This window comes from Stegostoma tigrinum, chromosome 1 (assembly GCF_030684315.1).
Source record: "Stegostoma tigrinum isolate sSteTig4 chromosome 1, sSteTig4.hap1, whole genome shotgun sequence".
Lineage (NCBI taxonomy): Eukaryota > Metazoa > Chordata > Chondrichthyes > Orectolobiformes > Stegostomatidae > Stegostoma > Stegostoma tigrinum.
In genome coordinates this window covers 2,829,434-2,855,620 of record NC_081354.1, presented here as the reverse complement: position 1 = coordinate 2,855,620, position 26,187 = coordinate 2,829,434, and the positions used below count along the sequence as shown (strand labels likewise).

Genomic DNA, 26,187 nt, shown 5'->3' with positions numbered 1-26,187 from the left:
ATGACACAAGGCTCCAATTCACCGGATGGAAGATGAGTCGTAGGTCAGCAAGCGAAAGAAAACAGCCCATGTGGTATTTGGAATGTCAATAATCTCAGCTCCCTGCTCAGAAACTGGTGGAATACTGGATCTAATCCTAAACAAATTGGAATCTTTCTTCTAAAGAACTGGGATTCAGCAATTGGACACATTTCAAATGGCTACAAATGATCATAACAAAGGCCTTGGAATCCATCGCTCCTGCCAACTGTTGGCCTGAAGTGGATTTCTTAAAATTCTGTGTTTCTGTCTCCATGACAACAGATGCTGATACAGGCTAAAGCAACTTTAATACAGTCTAACACACCAATCACTAACAACCCCCACTGTTCACATACTAACTTGCCAAGCTCTGTTTAGCAGTTACTGCTGATGGCTAATACTTGTGTGTGTGTGTGTGTGTGTGTGTGTGTGTGTGTCTGTGTGTGTGTGTGTGTGTGTGTGTGTGTGTGTCTGTGTGTATGTGTGTGTGTGTGAGAGAGAGAGAATGTGTGTGTGTAAGAGTGTGTGTGTGTGTCTGTATCTGTCTGTGTGTGTGTGTGTGTGTGTGTGTCTGTGTGTCTGTGTGTATGTGTGTGTGTGTGAGAGAGAGAGAGAATGTGTGTGTGTAAGAGTGTGTGTGTGTGTCTGTATCTGTCTGTGTGTGTGTGTGTGTGTCTGTGTGTGTGTGTCTGTGTGTATGTGTGTGTGTGTGAGAGAGAGAGAATGTGTGTGTGTAAGAGTGTGTGTGTGTGTGTCTGTATCTGTCTGTGTGTGTGTGTGTGTCTGTGTGTATGTGTGTGTGTGTGAGAGAGAGAGAATGTGTGTGTGTAAGAGTGTGTGTGTGTGAGAGACACATCATTCAAAACCACTCCCCCACCCCGTTTCTTACTCGCTGCTGATTTGAAAGCGTATGCCCTTGATCGTGGGACTAAGCAATCCTGGTAAAACTGGTTCATGAGTATCAGGAAGAAAGCTCAAGACGAAGTACCTGACACATAGGAAGTTGGCTGTGGTTGTTGGGGTCAGTCACCTCAGCTCCAGGACATCTCTGGGGGAGTTCCTCAGGGTAGTGTCCTAGGCCCAACCATCTTCAGCTGCTTCATCAATGACCTTCCCTCCATCATAAAGTCAGAAGTGGGGATGGTCGCCGATGATTGACAAAGTTCAGCACCATTCGCGACTCCTCAGACACTGTAGCTGTCCATGTTCACACGCAACAAAAATCTGGACAATATCCAGGCTTGGGCTGACAAGTGGCAAGTAACATCCATGCCACACAAATGCCAGGCAGTGACCATCACCAATAAGAGACAATCTAACCACTGCCTCTTCACATTCAATGGTGTTACCATCACTGAATCCCCCACTATCAACATCCTGGGGGGAGGGGGTTATCACTGACCAGAAACTGAACTGGACAAGTTACATGAATGGAATAGCCACAAGAGCAGGCCAAGGGCTAAGAATCCTGCAGTGAGTACCTCCTGGCTCCCCAAATCCTGTCCACCATCCACAAGGCACAAGTCAGAAGTGTGATGGAATACTCCCCATTTGCCTGAATGGGGGCAGCTCCAACAACATTCGAGAAGCTCAACACCATCCAGGACAAAGCAGCCGCTTGATTGGCACCACATCCACAAACATCCCACTCCCTCCACCACCGACACTCAGTAGCAGCAGTGTGTACTGTCTACAAGATGCAGTGCAGAAACTCACCAAAGATCCTCAGCCAGCACCTTCCAAACCCACAACCACTTCCATCTAGAAGGACAAGGGCAGCAGATACATGGGAACACCACCCCCTCCAAGTTCCTCTCCAAGCCACTCACCATCCTGACTTGGAAATATATCACCGTTCCTTCACTGTCACTGGGTCAAAATCCTGGAATTCCCTCCCTAAGGACATTGTGGGTCAATCCACAACACATGGACTGCAGTGGTTCAAGAAGGCAGCTCACCCCCACCCTCTCAAGGGGCAACTAGGGACAGACAAGAAATGCTGGGCCCAGCCAGTGAATCCTAGATCCAGAGGATGAACCAAAAGAATAATAAATGTCAGCGAAGGGTCTGCTTCTGTGCTGTATGACTCTATGACCCTGTGAAAGTGATTTTGAAGGAAGTGTATTGTTGGATTGTTTTAATGGCGCTCTGCAATAGAATGAAAGGACAGGATGAGGGAGCCGGTTACCCGTGCTCTCATAGGACCCTTTCCTCAGAGACTGGACTCACCGACACACTTGATGATGTGATACAATTGGGCAATCTCGGAATCTCCGGGAAACAGTGGTTGTCCAATCAACATCTCCATTGCCAGGCAACCTACAGCCCATACATCAACAGACCTGGAGGAGAGACAATGTGAGTTCCCTCAGCTGGACAACATTATGACAAGGCTATACAAGTGGGAAGTGAGGCATTCTGCCTGGAATATCGAAGGATGTCAATATGAATGGAATGGTTGAAGTTTACAGGAGGACAGCATCAGAGAGACATGGAGGCTTCAGCTCAAAAACCAGAGAAACATCGAAACCAGGAGCAGGAGTAGGCCATTCAGCCCATCACGCCTGGTCCACCATTCAATATGGTCATGGCTGATCCTGTACTACAATGACATACTTCTCTGCACTCCCACACTCTCTCTCTCACACACACACACACACACATTCTCACACACACACACACACACACACACACACATTCTCACACACACACACTCTCTCTCTCTCTCACACGCACACACACTCTCTTACACACACACGCTCTCTTACAAACAAACACACACATACACACACACACACATTCTCTTACACACACAGACTCTCTTACACACACACACTCTGTCTTACACACACACACTCTCATACACATTCTCTTACACACACACACACACTCTCACACACATTCTCTTACACACACACACACACACTCTCACACACACACACTCTCACACACAGTCTCTTACACACACACACACTCTCTCTCTCTCTCACACGCACACATACACACACACATTCTCTTACACATACACACACACACACACACACTCTCTCTCTCACACACACACTCTCTGAGACACACACTCCCACACACACTCTCTCTCTCACACACACACACACCCACCCTCCGACAGTGCGGGACTCCCTCAGCATTGACCCTACAACAGTGCGGCGTTCCCTCAGCACTGACCCTCCGACAGTGCCCGCTCCCTCAGCATTGAATCTCTGACAGTGCCCACTTCCTCAGTACTGACCCTTCAACAGTGCGGGCGCTCCCTCAGCACTGACCCTCCGACAGTGCGGTGCCCCCTCAGCACTGACCCTCCGACAGTGCGGCGCTCCCTCAGCACTGACCGTCCGACAGTGCGGCGCTCCCTCAGCACTGACCCTCTGGCAGTGCCCGCTCCCTCAGCACTGACCCTCCAACAGTGCGGCGCTCCCTCAGCACTGACCCTCCGACAGTGCGGTGCCCCCTCAGCACTGACCCTCTGACAGTGCCCGCTCCCTCAGCACTGACCCTCCGACAGTGCGGCGCTCCCTCAGCACTGACCGTCTGACAGTGCGGCCTTCCCGCAGCACTGACCCTCCAACAGTGCGGCGCTCCCTCAGCACTGACCGTCTGACAGTGCGGCCTTCCCGCAGCACTGACCCTCCAACAGTGCGGCCTTCCCTCAGCACTGACCCTCCAACAGCACCTGCTCAGTACTGCCCAGATTTAGTTCTGCCGGGGCCGCTTTGCTCCTGACGTGATTCCTGCTTTGGTAGAACATGAACATCAGCTGAATTCCAGAGGTGAGGTGATAGTGACAGCCCTTGACATCAAATCTGTTCCATCAGTGTCACTGGGACAAAATCCTGGAATTCCCTCCCTAAGGGACATTGTGGGTCTACGTACAGCACATGGACTGCTGTGGTTCAGGAAGGCAGCTCACCCCCACCTTGTCAAGGGACAACTAGGGACGGACAATAAATGTTGACCCAGGCAGTGACACTCATGTCCCATGAATTAATTTTGAACAATGTCTAAAATAAAAGCAAGTTTCCGTGGATGCTAAAAATCTGAAATAAGGACTGTAAGTGCTTGCGAAACTCAGCAGGTCCGGCAGCATCTGTGGAGATAGAAACTGAAGTACTGTTTTGAGTCCAATCAACTTTCTTTGAAACAGTATAATTTTGAGGAGAAGTACAAGTGGGAAATGCTGTTCGGCCTGCTGTGTTCATCCAGCTCGACGCTTTGTTAGTCTCAAAATATTGACACTCTCTGTCTCCACAGTTCCTCCCAGACCTGCTAAGTTTCTCCAGTAATTTCTAATTTTTACACCCAAATTGACTAATGGCGTTGAAAGATCTGTTTTCTCCAGCTCTAAAGGGGTGGCTTGGTGGCACAGCAGTTAGCTCTGCTGCCTCAGAGTGCCAGGGACCCTGGTTCAATTCCACCCTTTGGTGACTGTCTATTCAGAACTTGCATGTTCTCCCTGCATTTATGGGTTTGCTCCAGGTGCTCCTGTTCCGCCCACCGTCTAAAGGTGAGCAGGTTAGATGAGTTATAGGGTGATGGTTCTGGGTGGGATGTCTGACGGTCAGCGTTGTGCCGAAGGGCCTGTTTCCACAGTGTCGGGATTCTATGATTCTTCGTAAATTTGATCACATTTTCTGTAACACAAGATCTCTTCACCAATTAGTGCCAACTGGTGAGATGTAAGCTGCATTCTTTTAAATGAGTGTCTGTTGTTGCAATCACCAGGAAATATGAATATGTCTATATGAGATATCTGCTTCATCCACCCTCTGATAAAGGAACAAATTTTAAATTTTGGCACATGTTTTTACAAAGCATTTAACACAGTTAAATATCCTAAGATGCTAGACAGAGGCAGAGATAGAGATGGAGAGGCTAAGGGGCAGATAATTCCAGAACTTAGGCTCCAAGCAACTGGGCATAATGCTACCGATGGTGGATTGATTGAAATTTGGAATGTTCTAGAAGCCAGAAATGGTGTGGAGCACAGAAAACTGCAATGGTTGTGAAACTGGAGGCGGTTAGAGGGAGAGGGATTAATAAGGCGAGAGTTGGGTTTGAACATCAGAGAGAGGAATGGAAATTTGAGGCATAGTCAGATCTTAAGAGTTTAACATTTCCAAATAGGGAAATTTAGAAATCACCTTCAAATTTAGAAATTTATAAGAATGTAGAATTCACCACTTTGAATGAATGTGTGAGTGAGATAGTGATCAGAGATAATGGGAACTGCAGATGCTGGAGAATCTGAGATAACGTAACCCTGATGAAGGACCTAGGCCCGAAACATCAGCTTTTGTGCTCCTAAGGTGCTGCATGGCCTGCTGTGTTCATCCAGCTCCACACTTTGTTATGTGAATGAGATAGTGATAGTTTTGAACAGAGTCATCATACCACACTCAACTTGGCAGGTGACCGTGGTATGATGATGAAACATGTTCTGCTTAGTCAGTCAGAAACTCCTTACACAAACACAGTCTGAGTTACTGTGGGACACCATTCGATGGAATTACAAACAGTAACACCTTGTAACTCAATGCAAAAGCGCACATTCGGAGCATTTCTCTCACAGGCCTACTCTGTTGTTGTTCAAAGTGAAGTCTCTGGTTTAGCAATGCAGCCATTTAATCCTGGAGCCTGGATAACACCCCAATGCAGCTCTCGATCTAATATCTTCTCAATGAGAATGACAACAGCATTGACCTGAGGCTGACAATGCTGTTTGTCAGGAGGATTTATGACCCTGAGGAAGAACAAAGCAATCGTTTGAACACTTCAGTAGAAGTCAATAATGAGATGCCACATTAACAATTAACCAATTGCAGAAACTCTTTCCTTAGAAACTAATTACCGTTCAGCATTTTCCTACTCAGGCAACCCACACTAACAACTCCACTACCTGTCATGCAGCCTGTACATTGCCAGGCTGGGGCTCGGGTTCATTATCCAGAATGTCACTCCCTATGCTGTATTGACTGAGTGCAACTTTGTCAGAGGGAACTCTCTGGTGTGTGACATTAAAGAGAGACCTCCCTTTGAGATGGAAGTAAACTGGCAGGTGATCCCTACTTTGAAAAAGATAGTGTTCTGTCTAGTATTTCTCCCTGTATCAATATCACAAGGACAGATCAAGACAACAAGTGTGGAGCTGAATGAACACAGCAGGCCAAGCAGCATCTTAATAGAACATAGAACATAGAACATTACAGCACGGTACAGGCCCTTCGGCCCTCGATGTTGTGCCGACCTGTCATACTGATCTCAAGCCCATCTAACCTACACTATTCCATGTACGTCCATATGCTTGTCCAATGACGACTTAAATGTACCTAAAGTTGACGAATCTACTACCATTGCAGGCAAATCTACTACCGTTGCAGGAGCACAAAAGGAGACGTTTCAGGCCTAGACCCTTTTCTGATGACGGGTCCAGGCCCGAAACGTCAGCTTTTGTGGTCCTGAGATGCTGCTTGGCCTGCAGTCTTCATCCAGCTCCACACTTTGTTGTCTCGGATTCTCCAGCATCTGCAGTTCCCATTATCTCTGATCACAAGGACAGTTAATCTGGTCATTATCACGCTGTTGCATGTGGGAGCTTGCTGTGAATTTGATGCTGTGTTTTCTGACTCTGGTACAGTTGTTCCGATATTACGCTTCCAAAATATTTCATTGTCATTCAAGGTCTTTGAAATGCTCTGAGGCTGTGACAGGAATGTCACAACTGCAGATCTTTCTGGAGTTCTGAGGAAGAGTCACATTAGACACAGAATGTTATGTCTCTCTACTCACTGTGCGGCCAGTCCTGCTGAACTTCACCAGTGATATTCCTCCTGATTTCTTTCTTTCTAGGTGTGGCTTGTTGTGGCCTTTGTAAGCCAGTCTAAAAGAATAGAGATTCTAGGAAAATATAACGTTTGGAAAGCTCAATTTTTCAAACTCTTTTTTTCAAATGTCAAGAAATTCAAACAAAATGGGTAATGGTGTAGATCCCAATGTCACATTGTTCTATAACCAGAACAAACATTGGTAAATTCCTAATCGCAGGATTTCATCTGCTCGGTTTTATTTTCCAGTGAACAAAGCACACATTAAATTATTCCCAGTTCCATCTTGGAGTCTCAGAAATCCCTTCTGAATAAGGGATTTGACCTACTGGTCCTAATGTGTCTGTGCAGGTAAGGTTTACAGTACTATTCTCTCCATCGCGCTCCACTCGCCTGCTTTTCTATGAGTTTAGAGATTTTATTTTTCAAATTAATTCCACTAAGCTTTATTACTGTACCTCCACAAATCCCAGTAGCCCAGCACATCCATGGCTAGTGCACAACGGATAGTCTTCCGAACATAGCCCCTTGTCATTGTAGCTCAGCTTGGTCTGTCTGTCTGTGTGAACCTCTCTCTGCTCATTTCACCTTGTAATCAGGCGAGAGCAACAGCACTGTGTGTGTACGGAGGGGGCATTCCAGGACTGAAGCTGTCTGATGGCAGTGAATGAGCTCTCAGATAGTGTGAGGGAGGGCGGTACAAGATTAGGAGACAACTGCCAGACTCCTTGGCCAGAACCCAATCTCACACATACTTGAGCGTAAAGGAGAAGCAGTCTGTGTTACTGGAGGTTACTAACAGCAACAAGGGACTTTTTGTATGACATGTTGCTCTGAGCTACACATCCAGCCTCTCTGCTTTCTTCAATCTGCCTCAACATTTTGTTTGTTAAGAAGTTGAGTTAACCTTGAAACTAATGACAACTGAACTGTTTATTTTCAACAGTCACATTTCACTCGATTAAACAGTTTAACATCTCAAGTTGTACAGCTATTGCAGACTGTGTTAGGGAACAGTGATTCTTATTTTGCATCATTTTGCTCAGATTTAGGAAGGAATTTTAAGATGTTTGTCCTGCGGCTCCACATTTGTTCTTTTAATATCCCAGGACTAATTGTCCCACGTTCCCCGGAAATATTTTTGGGCTGGGAGGTAAGATCTGTTTTGCAAACAGGTGCTGAGGGCAGGGCTGAATACCTCCTGCAGGCTAATACTGGAACTACTCAGCAGGTGAGGTATGAATCAGTGCAGGAAACAAGACGGCACCGGGCCAGTCAGGCATTGCTGATAGGGCTGGGAAATGAAACATTGTGGGAGACGGTGCCATAGTAGGCTGGGTTTGTAACTGACTGGCCCAGGTGAATATTCTGGGATGGTGAGTTCAAACCCCAAGCCCCCGCCTCAGGAAATTTAAACCGACTGAATAAAATGTAAAATTCATCTCAGTTATGGTGACTGTGACAACACGAATTGTTGCAAAAACCCCATCTGGTTCACTAATGTCCTTCAGTGAAGGAAATCTGCCATCCTTACTTGGTCTGGCCTACATGTGACTCCATACCGACAGCAATGTTGATGCCACTCAGTTAAGGGGAACTATGGATGGACAGGACAGTAAACCCTGCCCTGCCGTTGACACCACGTCCCATGAAAGAATGTTTAAGAGTTGAACATGAACAGAAGAAGTAAACTGAGTTACAAATGCTTGCAAAGTAAGTCTTATGAAGCGTATCTTATTTTCTTGAATCACGGGGTTGTGTGCATCACTGTCCCCACCAGCAGCGTTTATTACTCATCCCTAACTGTGAAATCTTCCACCCACTGCTGAAAAGAAGCTCCTGTATCTTTCTGAAAGAAATTGGTTTTCTCACAGGCTCAGAAATTGCCGCTGAGCAGTGTTTCCCAAACCAGCGCCCACTACGATTCCATTTCGAGGTTGAAAACTTGTGGTCACCCCTGTGTGGGGCAGAGGTTTGGGACGAGAGCGACATCAATGCGGGGTGGGGGGATGGGGTGTTGCCTGAGGTGGGGCTTTATCTGAGGGGGAGGGGTGTGCCTGAGGATATGTGTCTGGGGGAATGTCTGAAGGAGAGTAGTATCGGGGGAGCGGGTCTAAGGGTATGTTGGGAGTGAGGGGTATGTCAGAAAGAAGTGTCTGGGAGGGTGGAAAGTGTCTGAGGGTATTTTCTGAGGGGTGTGCGTGTGTCTGGGCGGTGGGGGGGGGGGGGGGTGGTGGGTGTGGGATGTGGTGGGGAGAAAAGCAGACTGTGTCCCTAGCTGCCTCTGAATATATGAACTCTAACAGTGGCACTAACCCCGCTCCAGACTGTCAAGGGAGAGAAAGAATCTCTTAAAACTGATGCATTTTATTGTTCAATTATTCTGTATACCTTTAGGCACAAACACTACATTGAAAAAAGATTTAAACGTGTGAATTCCTGGAATAAATGACTCGGAGCATAGTCCTTGCTCAAACTCACAGGCTGCAATCGGAATCGATAATTAACGAGAATTTCTAAATGGCAAAATTAGGAGTGGAAAGCTTTTGCTCTGATGTTGAAGTGAAAAACTGATTTGATGCTTGTGATCTCACGAACACAGTTTACTTTATCCTGCTCTCAGGTTTTCCTCATGGAGTGGAATGCTGTGTTTTATTGTGTGAGGGGAATTGAGTACAAGAATACGGAGGTTATGCTTCAGTTCTACAGGGGCATTGATGATGCTGGATCTGGGGTCCTGTGTACAGTACTGCTCACTGTCCTCACAGAAGGATGTCAATGTGTTGGATGCAATTCAGAGAAGGTTTACCAGGCTAACTCCTGGCATGGATGGATTGCCTTATGAGAAAAGTCTGGGCACGCTGGGCTTGTGTTCTCTGGAGTTTAGCAGAGTCAGACCTCACTTAATTGAAACATTTCAGATCTTGAGGGGACTTGACAGGGCGGATGTGGAGAGGATGTTTCCTCTTGGGGGAGAGTCAAGAAGTAGGGGTCAGAGTTTAAAAATAAGGGGGAGCCAATCTGAACCAGAGAATGAGGAAACATTTTTTTCCTCATAGAGGGTCGAGAGTCTTTGGAATTCCCTCCCTCAAAAGGCAGTGAATGCAGAATCTGTAGATATTTTGAAGGTCGAGGTAGATAGTTTTTTGATAACTAAGGGGTTGGAAGATCACTGGGTGTTATGCTGGAATGTAGAGTTGAGGTTAAAATCAGATCAGCCATGATTGTATTGAATGGGGGAGTAGTCTGGAAGGGCTGAGTGGCCTACCCTTGTTCCTTGTTTGTATAGTTTTGCAATCACAAGCCCCTCTCGCCAGTGATTAACCTTCCCTAGCCATGACTTCCTGGTACCAATATCCTGCCTGTTTCTCAAGGAGTCACCAACTTGGATTGGGGTTATAGTTGGAATTCCATCACATGAAACATGTCCCACAATGCAATCATGTGGTTTTTGACTTGCTCGCCGAGCTAGTGAGTTCGTCACCACGCTGGGTAACATCATCAGTGCAGCTCCAGTGAAGCATCAGTGTTATGTGTCACTTGTTATGTGTGTGTCTAGGTTTGCTGGGGTGGGTGGCATCACTTCTGGGTTTGTTTCTTAGTGGTTGGCATATGGAGTCCAGCTTGATATGTTAAAATGGAAATGAGGAGACATTTCTTCAGCCAGAGAGCGGTGGGCTTGTGGAATTCATTGCCATGGAGTGCAGTGGAGACCGGGACATTAAATGCCTTCAAGGCAGAGATTGATAAATTCTTGATCTCACAAGGAATCAAGGGCTATGGGGAGAGTGCAGGGAAGTGGAGTTGAAATGCCCATTAGCCATGATTAAATGGCGGAGTGGACTTGATGGGCCGAATGGCCTACTTCCACTCTTATATCTTATGGTCTTATGTTTGTTAATGGCATTCCAGTTTGAATGTCAGGCCTTCAGGAATTCTTGTGGTGTCTTTGCTTGGCTTGTCCTAGGATGACTAAGTTGTCCCAGTTGAATTGCTGTCCCACTTTGTCCATGTGTATTGAAATGAGTGATAGTTGGTCATGCCTCTTGGTAACTGGTTGGTGTTCATGAATCCTGATGGCTAGCTTCCTTCCAGTTTGCCCCTTGTAATGTGGTCAGCAGCCTGTGCATAGTATCTTGTAAGTAAGAGATAACGAAGTGTGGAGCTGAATGCTGAATGCAGGCCAAGCAGCATCTCAGGAGCACTCAGATGCTGCTGGGCCTGCTGTGTTCATCCAGCCTCACATTTTATTATGCTGCAGTGTGTTGCAGCTCGCTTGAACAGTGTTTAGAGGTAGCTCTGTTTGTGGCTATTGGGGTGATTGCTATTGAGGTTCTCCTTATGCCTGGTGAATTTTATGCCAGCGAGGATTTTGTTTATGACTGGGTGGGTTTCCTTCAGTTTAGAGCGTTTGATAACGACAAAGGTGTCATCCACATAGCAGATCCAGTCTTGGTTGGATGGTTGGGAGTGACTTTTCCAGACTTTGCATCAGAGCTTCTGCTACTAATTCTAAGGAATCCCAAGAATTAACTTCAGGAAGCACGGTAGCCCACAAACCGACAGCTACACTACAACAGAGACTGACAAAGGATCCGACAGCTATAACTAACAGAATCAACGTTCTTTTCTGGGACGCGGTGTTAAAATAACTGGCTACAGGCAGCTCGGGGTCACGCTCGTACGCAGACTGGAGCTGTTCTACAACACAGTTACCCAGCCTGCGTTTGGTTTCTCCAATATAGAGTCGGCCACATTGGGTGCACAGAATACAATACACAAGGTTGGAGGAGGTACAGGTAAATGTTTCTTTCACCTGGAAAGACTTGGACAGTGGGCAGGGAAGGGGGTGAAGGGGCAGGAGCTGCACCTTCTGCAGCTACACAGGATGGTTCCGTGGGGAGGGAGGGTGGCTTTGCTGGTTGAGGAAGGGACTGGGGTGTCCTGAAGGGAACAGTCCCTGAAACACGCAGACGGGGGAGTAAGGGGAAGGTGTGTTTGGTGGTGGATTTCTGCAGGAGATATCTGAAATGGCAGAAAATGATCCTTTAAATGTGGAGGATGGTGGGATGAAACCTGAGGACAAGGGGGGGACCCGATTGCGTTGTTATGAGTGATGGGGTTGGGTTCGAAAGCACAAGTGGGTTGTTATTTCCTCTCTTGGTGGTTTCTAATTGCAGCACAGTCTGGAACATTCATCACAACATTTTCAGGATAAAAACTCTCCCGTACTACTGCCCTCAACCCTCATTACCATTGTACTAGCCTCCTCAAAATGAAAACTGCTTCAGACTTTATAATTGTATCAGAGATAATGGGAACTGCAGACGCTGGAGAATCCGAGATAATAAAATGTGAGGCTGGATGAACACAGCAGGCCAAGCAGCACTTTAGGAGCAGGACAGCTGGTCCTAAGATGCTCCTAAGATGCTGCCTGGCCTGCTGTGTTCATCCAGCTCCACACTTTGTCATCTCAGACTTTATAATTATCGAAAATATTTAAAATATCACAGGGTCCCAAGGCGCCATCTCGTGCTGCAGATTGGAATCTCAGCCAAAAGGAGCTCACTTTCATTGTGCAGGATCTGAATTGGAAATACACAGAATACATATTTAATTTTCTTCTCACCAGGCTCATTATCACACCCAGTTTACACATTCCCACCCCCACCAATAACTTACATTTATGTAGAGCTTGTAATGCATTAAAACGCTCCACACTGTTTCGCAGGACCATTACCTCTGACACTCACAAAATGTGGTGTTAGAACTGGGAATCAAAAACAGGAGCAGTTTACAGGGTGCTGGCATGAAGAGGAAATGGTGGTGGGGGGGGGGGGGGATGAGAGAGAAAGTGATAGAGGGAGAGACAGAGAAAGGGAAACAGACAGAAGGGTTCTACAACAATTTCTAGAGTTTACTGCTCAGCCAGTCAAGGTAGAGTTGTCACTGGAGGGATAGGCTGGAGGGAACAGAGATAGGGAGGGTGTGTAGGGGCTGGAGGGGGTTACAGAGATAGGGAGGGGGTGAGGGACACGCCCAGAAACAGTGGTTGAGGAAGCTGCAAGCTTGGCTGGAAGTTTTGATTCTGTCAGGGTCTAATTTGAGTCATGTGTCACAGAACTCTCCCAGTTTCAGCACCTGTCCCTGCATGTTAGTGATAAGGATTCCTCTGAAATTGTGTGTAAATCAGATGCTCAGAATAATAATTGCATATTCCATCCTTTTTAATCTTATTAATTATGTAAGCTAGTGCATTGTTCAGCTATTTTAAATAGTAGTTCACAATCCGTCACATTGCTCTGGCTCTGGAGTCACATGTGGGCCAGATCAGTTAAAGGTGGCAGATTTCCTTCCCTGAAGGGCACTAGTTCTGAGGTGATTTTTACAATAATCTGGTCACTACCATTACTGAGACTCGCGTTTTATTCCAGATTCCGGGAGAGTAAACAGCTCAATGTAAACTTTCAGCTGCCATGTGCAGTATATACTAGGGTCTCTAGGTTCCAATAAAGCACAACATTACTGTTCTCCTGTGAGGGTCAATGTTGAATTCTGTTTGGCAATGGTGCTGTGAGCTACTCTGGGAACAAGGGAGCATAGAACATTACAGCACAGTACAGGCCCTTCGGCCCTCGATGTTGTGCCGACCTGTCATACTGATCACAAGCCCAGCTAACCTACACTATTCCATGTACGTCCATATGCTTATCCATTACCTAAAGCATTATCTAAACATAAACTATCATTAGCAATGAAAAATAGATCTTTCACACACTGGGAAAGAATGGATAATGGGGAAAAATAAATACACAGCTTATCCTGCACATCGGGGACATATAGAAATAAAGTACCTTCTGCAATCTAATCAGTTTCAGACGCTGGGGACTGTTCCGGTATCCCACAGAAAATTGCAGTGACCAATCAAAATCAATCAAGTTGCTCTGAAGTTCCAGGTCACACAAGCTGGTGACAACAGTATTTGTGGCTCTGCATTAGGATTGAGGAGGAAAGGGTTTACATTCATCAAAGTTCACGTCATTCTCCCCACAGCACTTTATTGGTGAAATGTCACCAATCCCTGCTCCACAGAAAATGCCTCACACAGAAACTGGGATGAATAAGGCTCATGTCTAGATTTTCTGATCTAATAAAATTCACCTTTTGATCCGAGAGAACTGTGGATGCGGTAATTCAGGAACAGTTCTGAGGAAGGGTCACCAGACCCGAAACTTTGACTCTGATCTTTCTCCACAGATGCTGCCCGAGGTGCTGCGCCTTTCCAGCAACTTCTGTTTTGTCACTTTTTGATCCATTTTGTACTGTACAAGCCAGCAACCTGTGATGCTCTGGAGCTGAGATAACTGATCTGCAACAACCACAGAGTGGCAGAAGCAGAGGATGAGAAACACAGAATTGAAACCGAAACAACTGCGGATGCTGTAAATCAGGAGCAAAAACAGAATTTGCTGGAAAAGCTCAGCAGGTCTGGCAGCATCTGTGAAGAGAAAATCAGAGTTAACCTTTCGGGTCCAGTGAGCCTTTCTGAGAAACACAGTACGAGAAACAGGATCAGAAACAGAGTGATATTCAGGGAACAAGAATCGCTAACATTTGACTGTTCCAAAATATAATTTGCATTCAGTGCTGGCCAGGAACAAGGGCAAAGCTTGTTCCGAGTTTACAGTGTGTCATTCAGAACAGTGGAGTGTTACTGAACAGTCTGTTTAGTCAGTTCACTGCCTTCAGGATCTGAGTCAGAGCAAAAGGTGCTCCATCCCGAAAAGGCTCTGAGCTGGAGGCCAAGGAAGCAGGAGCTTCAGCTAATTGCATTTCTGAAATAGGGTCACTGGGCCCAAAACCTTAACTTTGGCAGCATTTGTGGAGAGAGAGACAGACTGGCTGAGATGGCCCAGCAATCTTCTGGAGTTCTGGTCTCTCGCCAGACAATAAGGTACATTCGGCAGTCCAATCTGAGATTAGAGGATTGTAGGCTATGGAAGAATTCAAGTCCTCTTCGGCCTACCACTTGGGATTTGTAAGGTGCACCTGAACACACATGTAGCAACACAGCTCTTAACCAGCACTGTGCAGTTCGGCACCCTCACTACTGCAATGAAATGTGAGCCCAAGTTGCACATCCACGTCCAGAAATAGACATTGAGCTTGATTTGGTACCATTCACCTCAATCACTTCCTGTTGTGGAGAGTTTCACATTCTCTCCCAGTTCTGATGAAAAGTCCACCAAAGAGTGCTACAACTAAGTAACAGAAACCTGCATTTCCATATTCCTGACATTGCTCCATAACATCCCAAAGTGCCTTCAGTGAAGTGTGGTCACTGTTGTAATGTCATCAATTGTCTCACAGCAAACCCCTGACCAGTAACAGTGAGGTAGTGAAATGATAGCCCATTGATGGAGTGACGTATATTGGCCATGACAGCTGGGAGAACTCTTCCTCAAATCCTGCTCTGTGTTTCCTTCAATCCAGCTGAGGGGGCAATCAAGGCTTAGCTTTGATATCTCAACCACAAGGCTACACTTTCAACGGTACGGCACTCCCTCAGATTACATTCTCAAATCTCTTGAGTGGGGACATTTATCCAGAGCCTTCTGACTCACATTGACAGAGGACTGAGCCAAGGGAGCTAGCAAATGGAAACCGTCCTCTAATCAATTGACTGCCCACAAGATCTCACAAAGTTTAAGCTTTAAGCACAATACGGCCTGACTCAACATCTGGCTCCCACATCTGGATTATCAAGTCCCAAGGCACTCTGTGGTTTTGGGTTAGCACATGTACTTGATAGATTGATCGGGTATGGAATAAATACCCTCAAATTCTCAAATCAAATTTTGTAACAATCTTTGCTGTTTGTTCTGGTTAGATTGAATAATTCCATTGAAAATGGACTGCTGGCTTTGCATGACATTTCTTCAGTTCACTTCTCAGAATTCATACACCAGAAGCAGGCCACTCAGCCCCTCGAGTCCACACTGATTCACCCCCTCCCCTATCCCTGCATTTCCTACCTACGGGCAATTTAGCCTGGCCATTCCACCCTAACCTGTACATCTTTGGACTGTGGGAGAAAACCGGAGGAAACCCACACAGACACAGGGAGAATGTGGAAAATCCACATAGCCAGTCGCCCGAGGCTGGAATCGAACCCGGGTCCCTGGTGCTATGAGGCAGCAGTGCTAACCACTGAGCCACCGTGTTTGTATTAATTAATTATTTCCATTCATTCTTATGATGTCTGTGCACACATTTATTGCCCATCCCTAATTACCCCTTGAGGTGGTGGTGAGCTGCCTTCTTCAACCGTTGCAGTCCCATGTGCTGGAGGCAGACCCACAGTGTCCCTTAGGGTGGGAATTCCAGGCGTGCCCAGGCACGTGGGGAGTTTTCCATCACTCCTCAGCTGTGCCGTCGTGGGGGGGCGGGGGGCAGGTGGAGAATGGGACAGGTTCTGGGGAATCAGGTGAGCTACCTGCTACAGAATTCTGAGCTTTTGACCTGCTCTTGTCGACACTAGTCCAGTTCCGTTTCTGGTTAATGATAACCCCCAGACTATTGCTAGTGAGGGAATCAGTGATAGTAACCCCACTGAATGGCAAGGAGTGGTGGTTAGATTGTCTCTTGCTGGAAGGTCATTGCCTGGCACAAAAGTCACTTACCACCAGGTAGCCTAAGCCCAGAAATTACCCAGATCTGCTTCAGTATCTGAAGAGTCTCAAATGGTGAGATGACTGACCTCCAACAACCATGACCATCTTCCTATGTGCCAGATATGACTCCAACCACCAGAGAGCTTGCTCCCAATGCCCAGTGATTTGAGTTTTGCTAGGGCTTCTTAATGCCACACTCGGTCAATGCAGCCCTGATACCAAGGCCTGTCACTCTCTCACCTCTGGAATTCAGCTCTTTTGTCCATGTTTAAACCAAGGCTGGAATGAGGTCAGGAGCCAAGTGGCCCTGGCAGAACCCAAACTGGGCGTCAAGGAGTAGGTGCTGCTTGATCATTTTATTGATTGAGAGTAGTCTGATGGGATGGTAATTAGCTAGGTCAGATTTATCTACGTAACTATGCTGTATTGTCCAAACATCCAGAAAGTACTTGCGTTTCCAGGAATACAAAAGATGTCTGATTCCTGAGCAATGTACTAAAAGTGTTTAAGTGTTTTCATTACAATTGCAGTGTATCCCTCTTTGTTGATTTTACAGGCCACTGGGGGAAGAAAGGACTCTTTCTGAAGGAGTGTCTAGGCCCAAAACGTCAGCTTTCCTGCTCCTCAGCCTGCTGTGTTCATCCAGCTCTAACACCTTGTTGTCTCAGATTCTCCTGCATCTGCAGTTCCTACTATCTCTGAACTAATAAATCTAAACATGGATTCCAGGAGTCTTTCTTCACTCAGAGGGGTAAGCATACAAAATAAAAACAAAAATACTGGAAATATTCAGCAGATCTGGAAACATCTGTAGAGGGAAAGACAGCAGTTATTTTTTGAAGCTGGGGGTCTTTCATCAGAATGCAGTGAAAATGTGGAAGTTGACCTCTCCTCAAGAAAGGGGGGGAGGGTGTGCAGAATGACTTGGAGAGGAAGCTGTATAAAGGAGGGAGAAAGGAGTAAGTGCAAATGCTGATAGGATGAAATGATGAACAGAAAATATTCTGTTTCACAGAAAGAGGCCATTCCCAAAGGGTGGTAGACATTTGCGACTCTGTTCTACAAATGGCAGTGGATTCTATTGTTGATATAATTTAAACATTTTAAAATTACTTATATTAACTCTTTGTTATCTGATGTGTTGCAGAACTTACTGCACCCCTGAAAGCTCTCCAAGTACACCTATAACAGTGGTATCTACCCAACAATGTGGAAAACTGCCCAGATGTGTCCTGTGCAGGATAAATCTGCCCCAGCCAATTACCATCCCATCAGTTGTAAATTTTAAGTCTGAGAGAGAGATAAACATTTGTTAGACAAAGCTATAAAGGGATATAGACCACAGATTAGCCAAGATCTCGAATGGTAGAACAGGCTTGAGGGGCTGAATGGCTGGCTTCTGTTCCTATGATTGTAAATGACCTCCATTACATATCCATCTGCAGGCAGAGGGGGCAGTAGGAGGAGAGGCAGTGCCCCATAAAAATCAGAGAGATATACTGCAATCGTAATGAAAATGCTTAAACACTTTTAGTGCATTGCTAAGGAATCAGACATCTTTTGTATTCCTGGAAACAGTAGTACTTTCTGGAAGTTTGGACAATACAGCATAGTTACACTACTGTTACAGAGTCGCTAAGTTACAGATCCTGGTGACCATCAACAGAAATCAACAGTAATCACTCAACCATCAACTGGAAAAACTAACCATCATACTACACTCAGGCTGTAAGACAGGCTCAACAACCTCACTAATGTACTTTACCAACAAGTGGGCATCAAAATTATTTTGTTAGCTCTTTACTAATTGTTTTAATCAAAACTTTACAAAATTTAATGAACAATTTCAGGATTAATAAATAACATCATGGCCAGAATGAATGAAGAGAAATCCTCTTTATTTGCGTTTTTAATTTTTGTACTTTTAAAAATGAACAATGTTGCTGAACTGATAACATAGTGGAGGATTCCAGAATATCTCAGAACCAACTTGTTTCCCATCTGCGATAATAGGAACTGCAGATGCTGGAGAAGCCGAGATAACAAGGTGTGGAGCTGGATGAACACAGCAGGCCAAGCAGCATCAGAGGAGCAGGAAAGCTGACATTGCGGGCCGAGACCCTTCTTCAGAAATTGGGGAGGGGAGGGGGTTTCTGAAATAAATAGGGAGAATCTCCCCTCCCCCTACTGCATTGTTTTAGGATGCTGAAACCAACACAAAGGACTTGCCAACGAGCTGTCTGCCTCCAGCCAGCTCTGGGTAGAGGTAAACATTAAAACCCATTATGCTAGAGTGGGCACTGAAGCTTTTGAGGAGAACATCAGGTTCTCAGCCTTAGTGAGGTCCTATATCTCAGGCAATATCTGAAAATCTACACTGGAACTGCTGCAGGGCTTTGACATTCTTCCTGTGGTGGAATTTGGACCAGATTTGGACGCAACACTTCAGTTGAGAGTGAACCAAAAATCTGTGAACGTTTGTTTCTTTCTTCACCTTTGGAATGTCAGCCTCATTGGCAAAATTGGCATGTGTTGCTCAGGCCTAGTTTCCTTGAACTGATTGGCTGTAGGCCATTTCAAAGGGCAGTGAAATGTCAACCATATTGCTGTGGGTCTGGAGTCATTTGTAAGCTATACCAGGTAACAACAGCAGATTTCCTTCCCCAAAGGACCTCTGTGAATCTGGTGGGTTTTTATAAGAATCGACAATGCTTGCCCTTAGTGGAAAACTATTTGACATGGTGAGATTGATAGCCACATCACCAGAAAGAGGGCCTAACTTTGTACACGGAATTCACTGACATTGCCACTATACCCCTGGCACCACATCACTTCCACCATGGCACAAATTCACCAAAGATCCTCAGGCAGCACCTTCCAAACCCACAACCACTTCCATCTAGAAGGACACGGGCAGCAGATACATGGGGATACCTCCCCCTGCAAGTTCCCCTCCAAACCACTCACCCTACTGACGTGGAAACATATCACCGGTCCTTCACTGTCGCTGGGTCAAAATCCTGGAATTCCCTCTCCCCCAAGGGCATTTTGGGTCAACCCACAGCAGGGGGAATGCAGTGGTTCAAGGCGGCAGCTTACTCCCACCTTCTCGAGGGGGTAACTAGGGATGGGCAAGAAATGCTGGGCCCAGACAGGGGCACCCACATCCCACAAAAAATGAATAGAAACCCCTCCCCACACACACACAAACTATCATTGTCATGACCCTCTATTCAATAGCAATCCCCCCACCCCCCATTCACAGAGCCAAATACCCAAACGCACTTAAAGAAACAGCTCATCTGCCTGTTCTGACATTTTTAAACAAGTTATAAACATACACCACAGGCTCTTGTTTATGCATCCCTCAAAACAGTCCAATTTAGATTAAATACTTTCATCTTCTGAAACTAAACAAACCACTCAACAATATCTCTAAACAGCCCCAAATAAACTCAATAGAAGAGCCTGAACACTGTGAGGGAACAAATATCAAAGATATTTATCACTGAATTTCAAGTTACTGTAAACAGCAAATGCTTGTTTTAAGTTGCTTGACTTTTACTTGTCAGTGATGGGGCCAAAGAAGCACAGAATATAATTTACTGAAGTGCGTTCCTTGGCCAAATAAACAATGTTTGGCAAACATTTGTGGAGCACTAAGGAGGAGACCACTAAAACCTTATCAAAGAATATCCAAAAATTGGTCATTCTAGTATAAGCCTTTACAATAATCATGACATTTTATTGCCTTGTCACAAAATATAAAACTCCCCTTGAATCCACAAATTCCTGACTTTGTTCAGCACGATTTCTTTTTTTAAACATGGCTGGTTAGAACACTGGAACTTCCAAGTTGTAAAGAATCACTGGACTGACATCCTTTCAATGTTGACCTTTTTGTAGTGCTGTACATGTAATGTGCCCAGTTTGATAACAGGAAGAATTCATTTTTAGTGCAGTTCAAAATTCCACTTAACAGCTGCAGGAACTGGGCATGGGTGTCAAGAAAAATCAGACTGAGTCGAAACCTCGACGCTGGAGAAATGTCGAGAGCCCAACAGCAGCAATCATACCCCACAAAGTCATGCACGGGAAGGAGCGGGGAAAGTTACAGTGAGCACAGCATGTCCTCAGTCGGACATCCACACTGTTTTTCAGATATAGGAGTAGCACTCCTGTCACAACATACATTTGCGTAACACCCATAGCATAGCAAAACGTTGCAAGGATTCAAACAACTAATTAACCAAATATAACACCAGGCCATGTAACGAGGTGGTTGTGAAAGTGAAGAGTAGTTGAGATAAGAAAACGCAACCGAGAGCGAGCGAGAGTGCAAGATTTACAATCAAGTGTTCAGACCCACATAGCTTCACCTTGGTAACAAAGTGTGAAGCTGGATGAACACAGCAGGCAAAGCAGCATCTCAGGAGCACAAAAGCTGACGTCTCGGGCCTAGGCCCTTCATCAGAGAGGGGGATGAGGTGAGGGTTGTGCTCCTGAGATGCTGCTTGGCCTGGTGTGTTCATCCAGCTCCACACTTTGTTATCTTGGATTCTCCAGCATCTGCAGTTCCCATTATCACTGATAGCTGCGGCTTAGACTCCTGCAATAGAACTGAGCCAAGGTGAAGCTGTGTGAAGGAATTTGCTTTAATAACCAGATTTACAGGTTAATGTACATATGAAGGACGCAAATGCCTGAGTACAGAATGGCACTCAAAATACGAATTGGTGTACCCAGAATCCAAGGCAGTATGCAAATACTCTAGAAAAAATGGAAAAGCAAAAGACCTTCCAACTTATTCTTGTATTTGAGAGACAGGTTTAAAAATAGACATTGAATGACTGATGCAAAGAGAATATGAAGGATAAATCTGGAAACGCATTGAGTGGACCCAGTGGTACAAAGTGGAGGACATTCTTCCCCTTGGATAGGGTAGGGAAGGGCAAAGTCATTTGGATTCAAAACGTCAACTGTTTCTCTCTCTACACATGCTGCCTGGCTGCTTTATTTCACATTTCCAGCATCTGTAGTATTTGGCTCTTATTATTTGGTAACCTTTACCATCAAAGCACAGCGCGACACAAAAATTGTTAAACACAAAGATTCATGCTTACCCTTACTTAAGTCTGGGTAGCTAACCAACTTGAAATAGAAGAGAGAGAACAGAGCAAAAATGTTCGAGATAAAAGGTCAAATTCTTACTCAAAGTAAGGGTGAATACAACTTTTGTGAATCCAGGCATTCAAAACAAAAATGTAACCACAATACACAAGATAAGATGACTTGGTAAACCTGGATTAAATCTGTAATTGGAGTTTAAAATCTACATCAAAGTATAAACAAACATGCTTTTAATGTTCCAGCTAGTTCTACATTTCAGAAAATTTGACAATTGGAAGCTTTTAGATGATATATGCACAGAAATATAAACTATATTCTCTTCTCAGCCACTGCTTTTAACTGCCAGATTACCATTCAATCAATATCCTGCAACAGCAAACAGGGGCAATGACTGAGTTTCCAAAGGTAGTGGAAACAATCCTGCAGGCTCTTTGGAAATACATCAATGACTGACTCATGAATATTACTTGTGAGGGAACATATATCAGCATTTTCCTGGCAGTACCTACATAGACTTGGTATCCTTAAAAATACGGACAAGTTACAAATTCACTTGTCATATTTGCATTCAGGTCAGAAGCTCAAGTATAAATGGAGTTTTAAGTGTTTGTATATAAATGGGCTCAACCTGACCTGCTGTACGTAAAAGCTCTTGTGGCCTTCTTCCAAAGTGTGGGCAGCTGTCCTGCCCTGAACTGCTTGAAAGGTTGAGGATTACAGGGAACACACAAGGAAACAGAGTTGAGAGATCAGATCAGCCGTGATCTCACTGAATGCTAGGCAGGCTCTTAATGTTCTTATGGTTGAACACAGGCCTCTGAAACACTATGACCACCACGATTCAGCATCCACCTGCCTGTGGGGTTTTGGTGAATATCAAATTGAACACATCATCTGCATCGATGGAGTGAAAGTGCTTACAGTTTAAAAAGCTTTTCATTTGTTGCTGGAACACGATGAATGAAAGGTGCAAGTTCTATAGCCATGACACAGGAATTACAGAAACTGAAGACCAATTTGAATGCTTCAGATATCAGTAGTTTATTGTATGTTTAGTCCAACACATTCAAAATGAAAATCAAAAACGAAGATTTGCCACCTGCAACATGTATAACTATTACTATGCTCTAACAGCATAAGATGGTCAAACATATCAGCTTTTAAGATGGAAAACCAATATCTACAATACCCACAAAAGCCAAGGTGGTAAAAGCCCATCCCATTGGCAAAAATGGAATGATATTGCTCCATTACAGTAACATAAACCAGTATCTAGTGCCACCCGGTAATAACACTCAGTGGAAGAAATCACCTAACTTTGCTTCAGGGGTTATTGACTATTCTAGGGAATGGAGAAACAGGACTATAGCACACAATTGAATTCAGTGAACAAATCACCAGGAAGTCACCACATTCTGATGTTACCAGATTGTTGATTGGATCAATACTTAAAGACGGTGAGAAGCAAGCCAGATTGAAGGATGGCTCATCTCCTTTCTGAAGTGAACTAAACTCATACATAAGCACATTCTGCGAACAGTTTCCATTCCCAGAAGTGGTTTGAAGAGAAAGTGAAGTTCAATGCTGGTGAGGTGTAGCAAATAGCACAGCAGAAATCTGTCAAACTCTGGTAAACTGCTTGGCACTGAACTTGTGCAAATCATACTGAAACCAAAGTTCTGTACCCAGGGCGAGGGTTTCAAGTAAGATTGAGGTGGGGGAGGGGAGAGGAAAGAGAGAGACACGCAACCCTTCCTTGCCTGATGGAAACTTCAAGTACAATATTTCCAGGCCACATTAATAGATCTGAAGTAATCGGTTAGGGGGATAAAAAGTTTAAACAATTAGATTGAAAACACAGCTACTACTAATGTATCCCAGAATTTGAGAAATAGTGCAAGACTACCATCAAAACAAGGAAGACCTCAGAAATTTTCAAACAAAAACCAAAACCAACAGACACAATAATCCTTCCCATCAACGTTTGGAACAAGTAGACATGACTGTGTGTCTGTCAGTTTTGTGGAACAGTCAACAGGTGACAGCCTCAAGCTGTGCATGTAAACAAATCACTGCGCTACTGATAAATGTGCATTGCTGCTAGAAGCTGTGACTTAATGACATTCCTCATCCCGACCAGCAGCTTTCACCTGTACCAAGCTCACAAAGGTTATTTTAACACACCCCTAAACTGTAGTTTAGTTCAAGTCAAATGTTGGTACAAATGGAGCACAGAAAGCTGTTGATTCTGGATTAAAAGCTGCAGTATCCTTTACGTCGGTTGAACTGTTTCTCCTTTAATTGTATTGAACAAAAACACAGCAGTTTTAACCTTCGCATAATGTAGCTTTCCCTTTATACAGTCTGGTTTAAAACCTTACAGATGAGCATGTGTCAAACAACTGTTTGTGTAGATGAAAGTATATGCACAACCATACTCTTTGCATATTTTTTCAAAACGGTAACAATAATGGGTTTTGATTTTGAATACCTAATTTCCCAACGTTGAAGACAGACATGCAGAAACAACCTTCAGTTGCAGGAATGATACAAAAATAAAACAAACAACAGCTTGGAACAGGTGAATGGATATTGTGCAATTTTCTTCTTTCTTCAATACTTTGTTTCACTCCTGCCTCTCCCAGCCCTACCCCACCCACAAGCCAGGATTCTGCAGCTTTCCACATCTTTGTATTTTGTCACACACTAGTGATTCCGTAAGGTTCGACAGCTTTGTACAACAGCGGTGAGTACAATCCATAGAAGAGTTGCCAGCGAGACTGGAATGATGTATCAATAGAAGGCACCATCATGCTCTTTACACATTGAAAGAACTAAAACAGTAAAGTTTAGCTATGATTTTCGCTGCACATTCATAACTGCACAGATCGAGGGAAAGAAAATTGGTATTGAGCAGCGAGGCATCCCTGTATTGCAGTGGGGTAGATAGAAAAACGAGAGGACATGCCACCAAACTCGAGTTCAGGGCTGTTAACGTGTTCACAATTGCTTTTGTATTTCAATTTTTAGTTCGAGGAAAAAAAATCCACCTCCATCTGAAACGGATTCAAACGTTGTCCATTAAAGGTTTGCAGATGTGGGAAAACGTGTCGGTCACAGCAAGTGTATAAGATTCAAAGCCCACATCTGGTCAGTCATCCTTCCCTGTCGAAGTGAACAGTGGCTGTAGTTTCACCCGTCTCCTCCTGCAGTTGCCATGGCGAATGATGCTTTAAACAGTACCCATTAGTGCATTCTGATGAGTGCATGAACATAAGCTCTTGAGCAAAATATTTTCTAAAAAGAAAAATATCAAGGCTAGCTTCTCCAATTGCACCAATTTTTCTCAATATAATTGGGTAGAAACTTGACACATTTATGAAATAAAGCAGCCAAGTTGCACCAAAAGCCTGAGATTGATTTTGTTTTCTAAATGGGTGAATCTTCAGACCTTTAAAATGGGTTTCAATTAAATCAAAGCCTTTTGCTTCTTTTTCCAAGTCCTTATACAATGTTGTTTTTTGCTTAAATCCTGTTCCAAAAATAGGGAAAATGATCACTTTGATGTAACTGGTGAAAAGAAGGCTTGTTTTCACAGAGAGATGAAAAAACAGGCTGTGTCACATTCCAAAGCCAAAATTAACAATAACGCAAAAAATAAAGAGAGAGAGTAAACAAGAGTATGGTGTCACCAGCGAGCTATCGGGGGCGGTGGTGCTTAGCGACGGGGTCCAGCAAACCGACCTTCACCAGGGAGTCCACCTCTCCCTGGTCCAGGACCCAGCTTCTGTGCCATGCCACCTCTAGGCGGAGGTCCGCGGGAGTCGCGGTCTCGCATCATCCCACCACCAATCATGCTGCGTAGACCAGAGCCTCTGTCACTGCGACGGTTGTCCCTACGGTCATCTCCACCTCTGCGCTCTCCTTCGCGAACAGCACGGGTTTTCTTCTCTTCCACATTTAAGCGGACCTCGCCTCGGAACATGACTGGCTGCGGACACAGATTTCAGGGTTAGTGGCTTGCTCAACAACAATTCCACTCAGCTTTCCATCAAACTGAATTTTGTGATGATTCGGCTGTTTCTGAGAGTTCATTTAGACAGGTTCAATTCTCCCACACGATTCCCTGATCCAGGCTGTTACACCCAGTGCAGTATCAAAGTGGGGGTAGGCAAGGGTAGTACCCCTTCCAGCTCCCAAGTCTCCTGGGGCAACAATTATCTTTCAACCAGCGCCACAATGGTCAAATTATTGACAATAACAAATGCACTGTTATTTGAGGGATCTGGTTTTGTGCTAAGTGGCTGCCTTGTGTCCTACATTACAAAATACTTCACTGACTGTAAAACGCTTTGGGATGTCCTGAAGCTGTGACAGAAGAGCAAGTCTTTCTACTAATCTAACTATCTGAGCTCTGCAGTAAAATGCAATCCTTGCTCTGAGCAGAAGTTCACTTGCATGCTGCTCTTTCTAGCAGGTATGACCGGCTACGAAATCTTATCTGTTTACAATTACTGTTGTTT

General features: G+C 44.9%; 1 protein-coding gene across 2 annotated transcripts in view; it reads right to left on the bottom strand.

Annotated features, from left to right (window-relative positions):
- Nucleotides 1-22,680: 22,680 nt before the first annotated feature.
- Nucleotides 22,681-26,187, bottom strand: part of g3bp2a (G3BP stress granule assembly factor 2a) — a 28,796-nt gene continuing 25,289 nt past the window's right edge. For both annotated transcript variants that reach the window (XM_059647396.1, XM_059647434.1), the window contains one exon: nucleotides 22,681-25,655. In XM_059647396.1, the coding sequence (XP_059503379.1) occupies nucleotides 25,383-25,655 (273 nt within the window). In that variant the 3' untranslated portion in view covers nucleotides 22,681-25,382. The remainder of the gene's footprint in view (nucleotides 25,656-26,187) is intronic.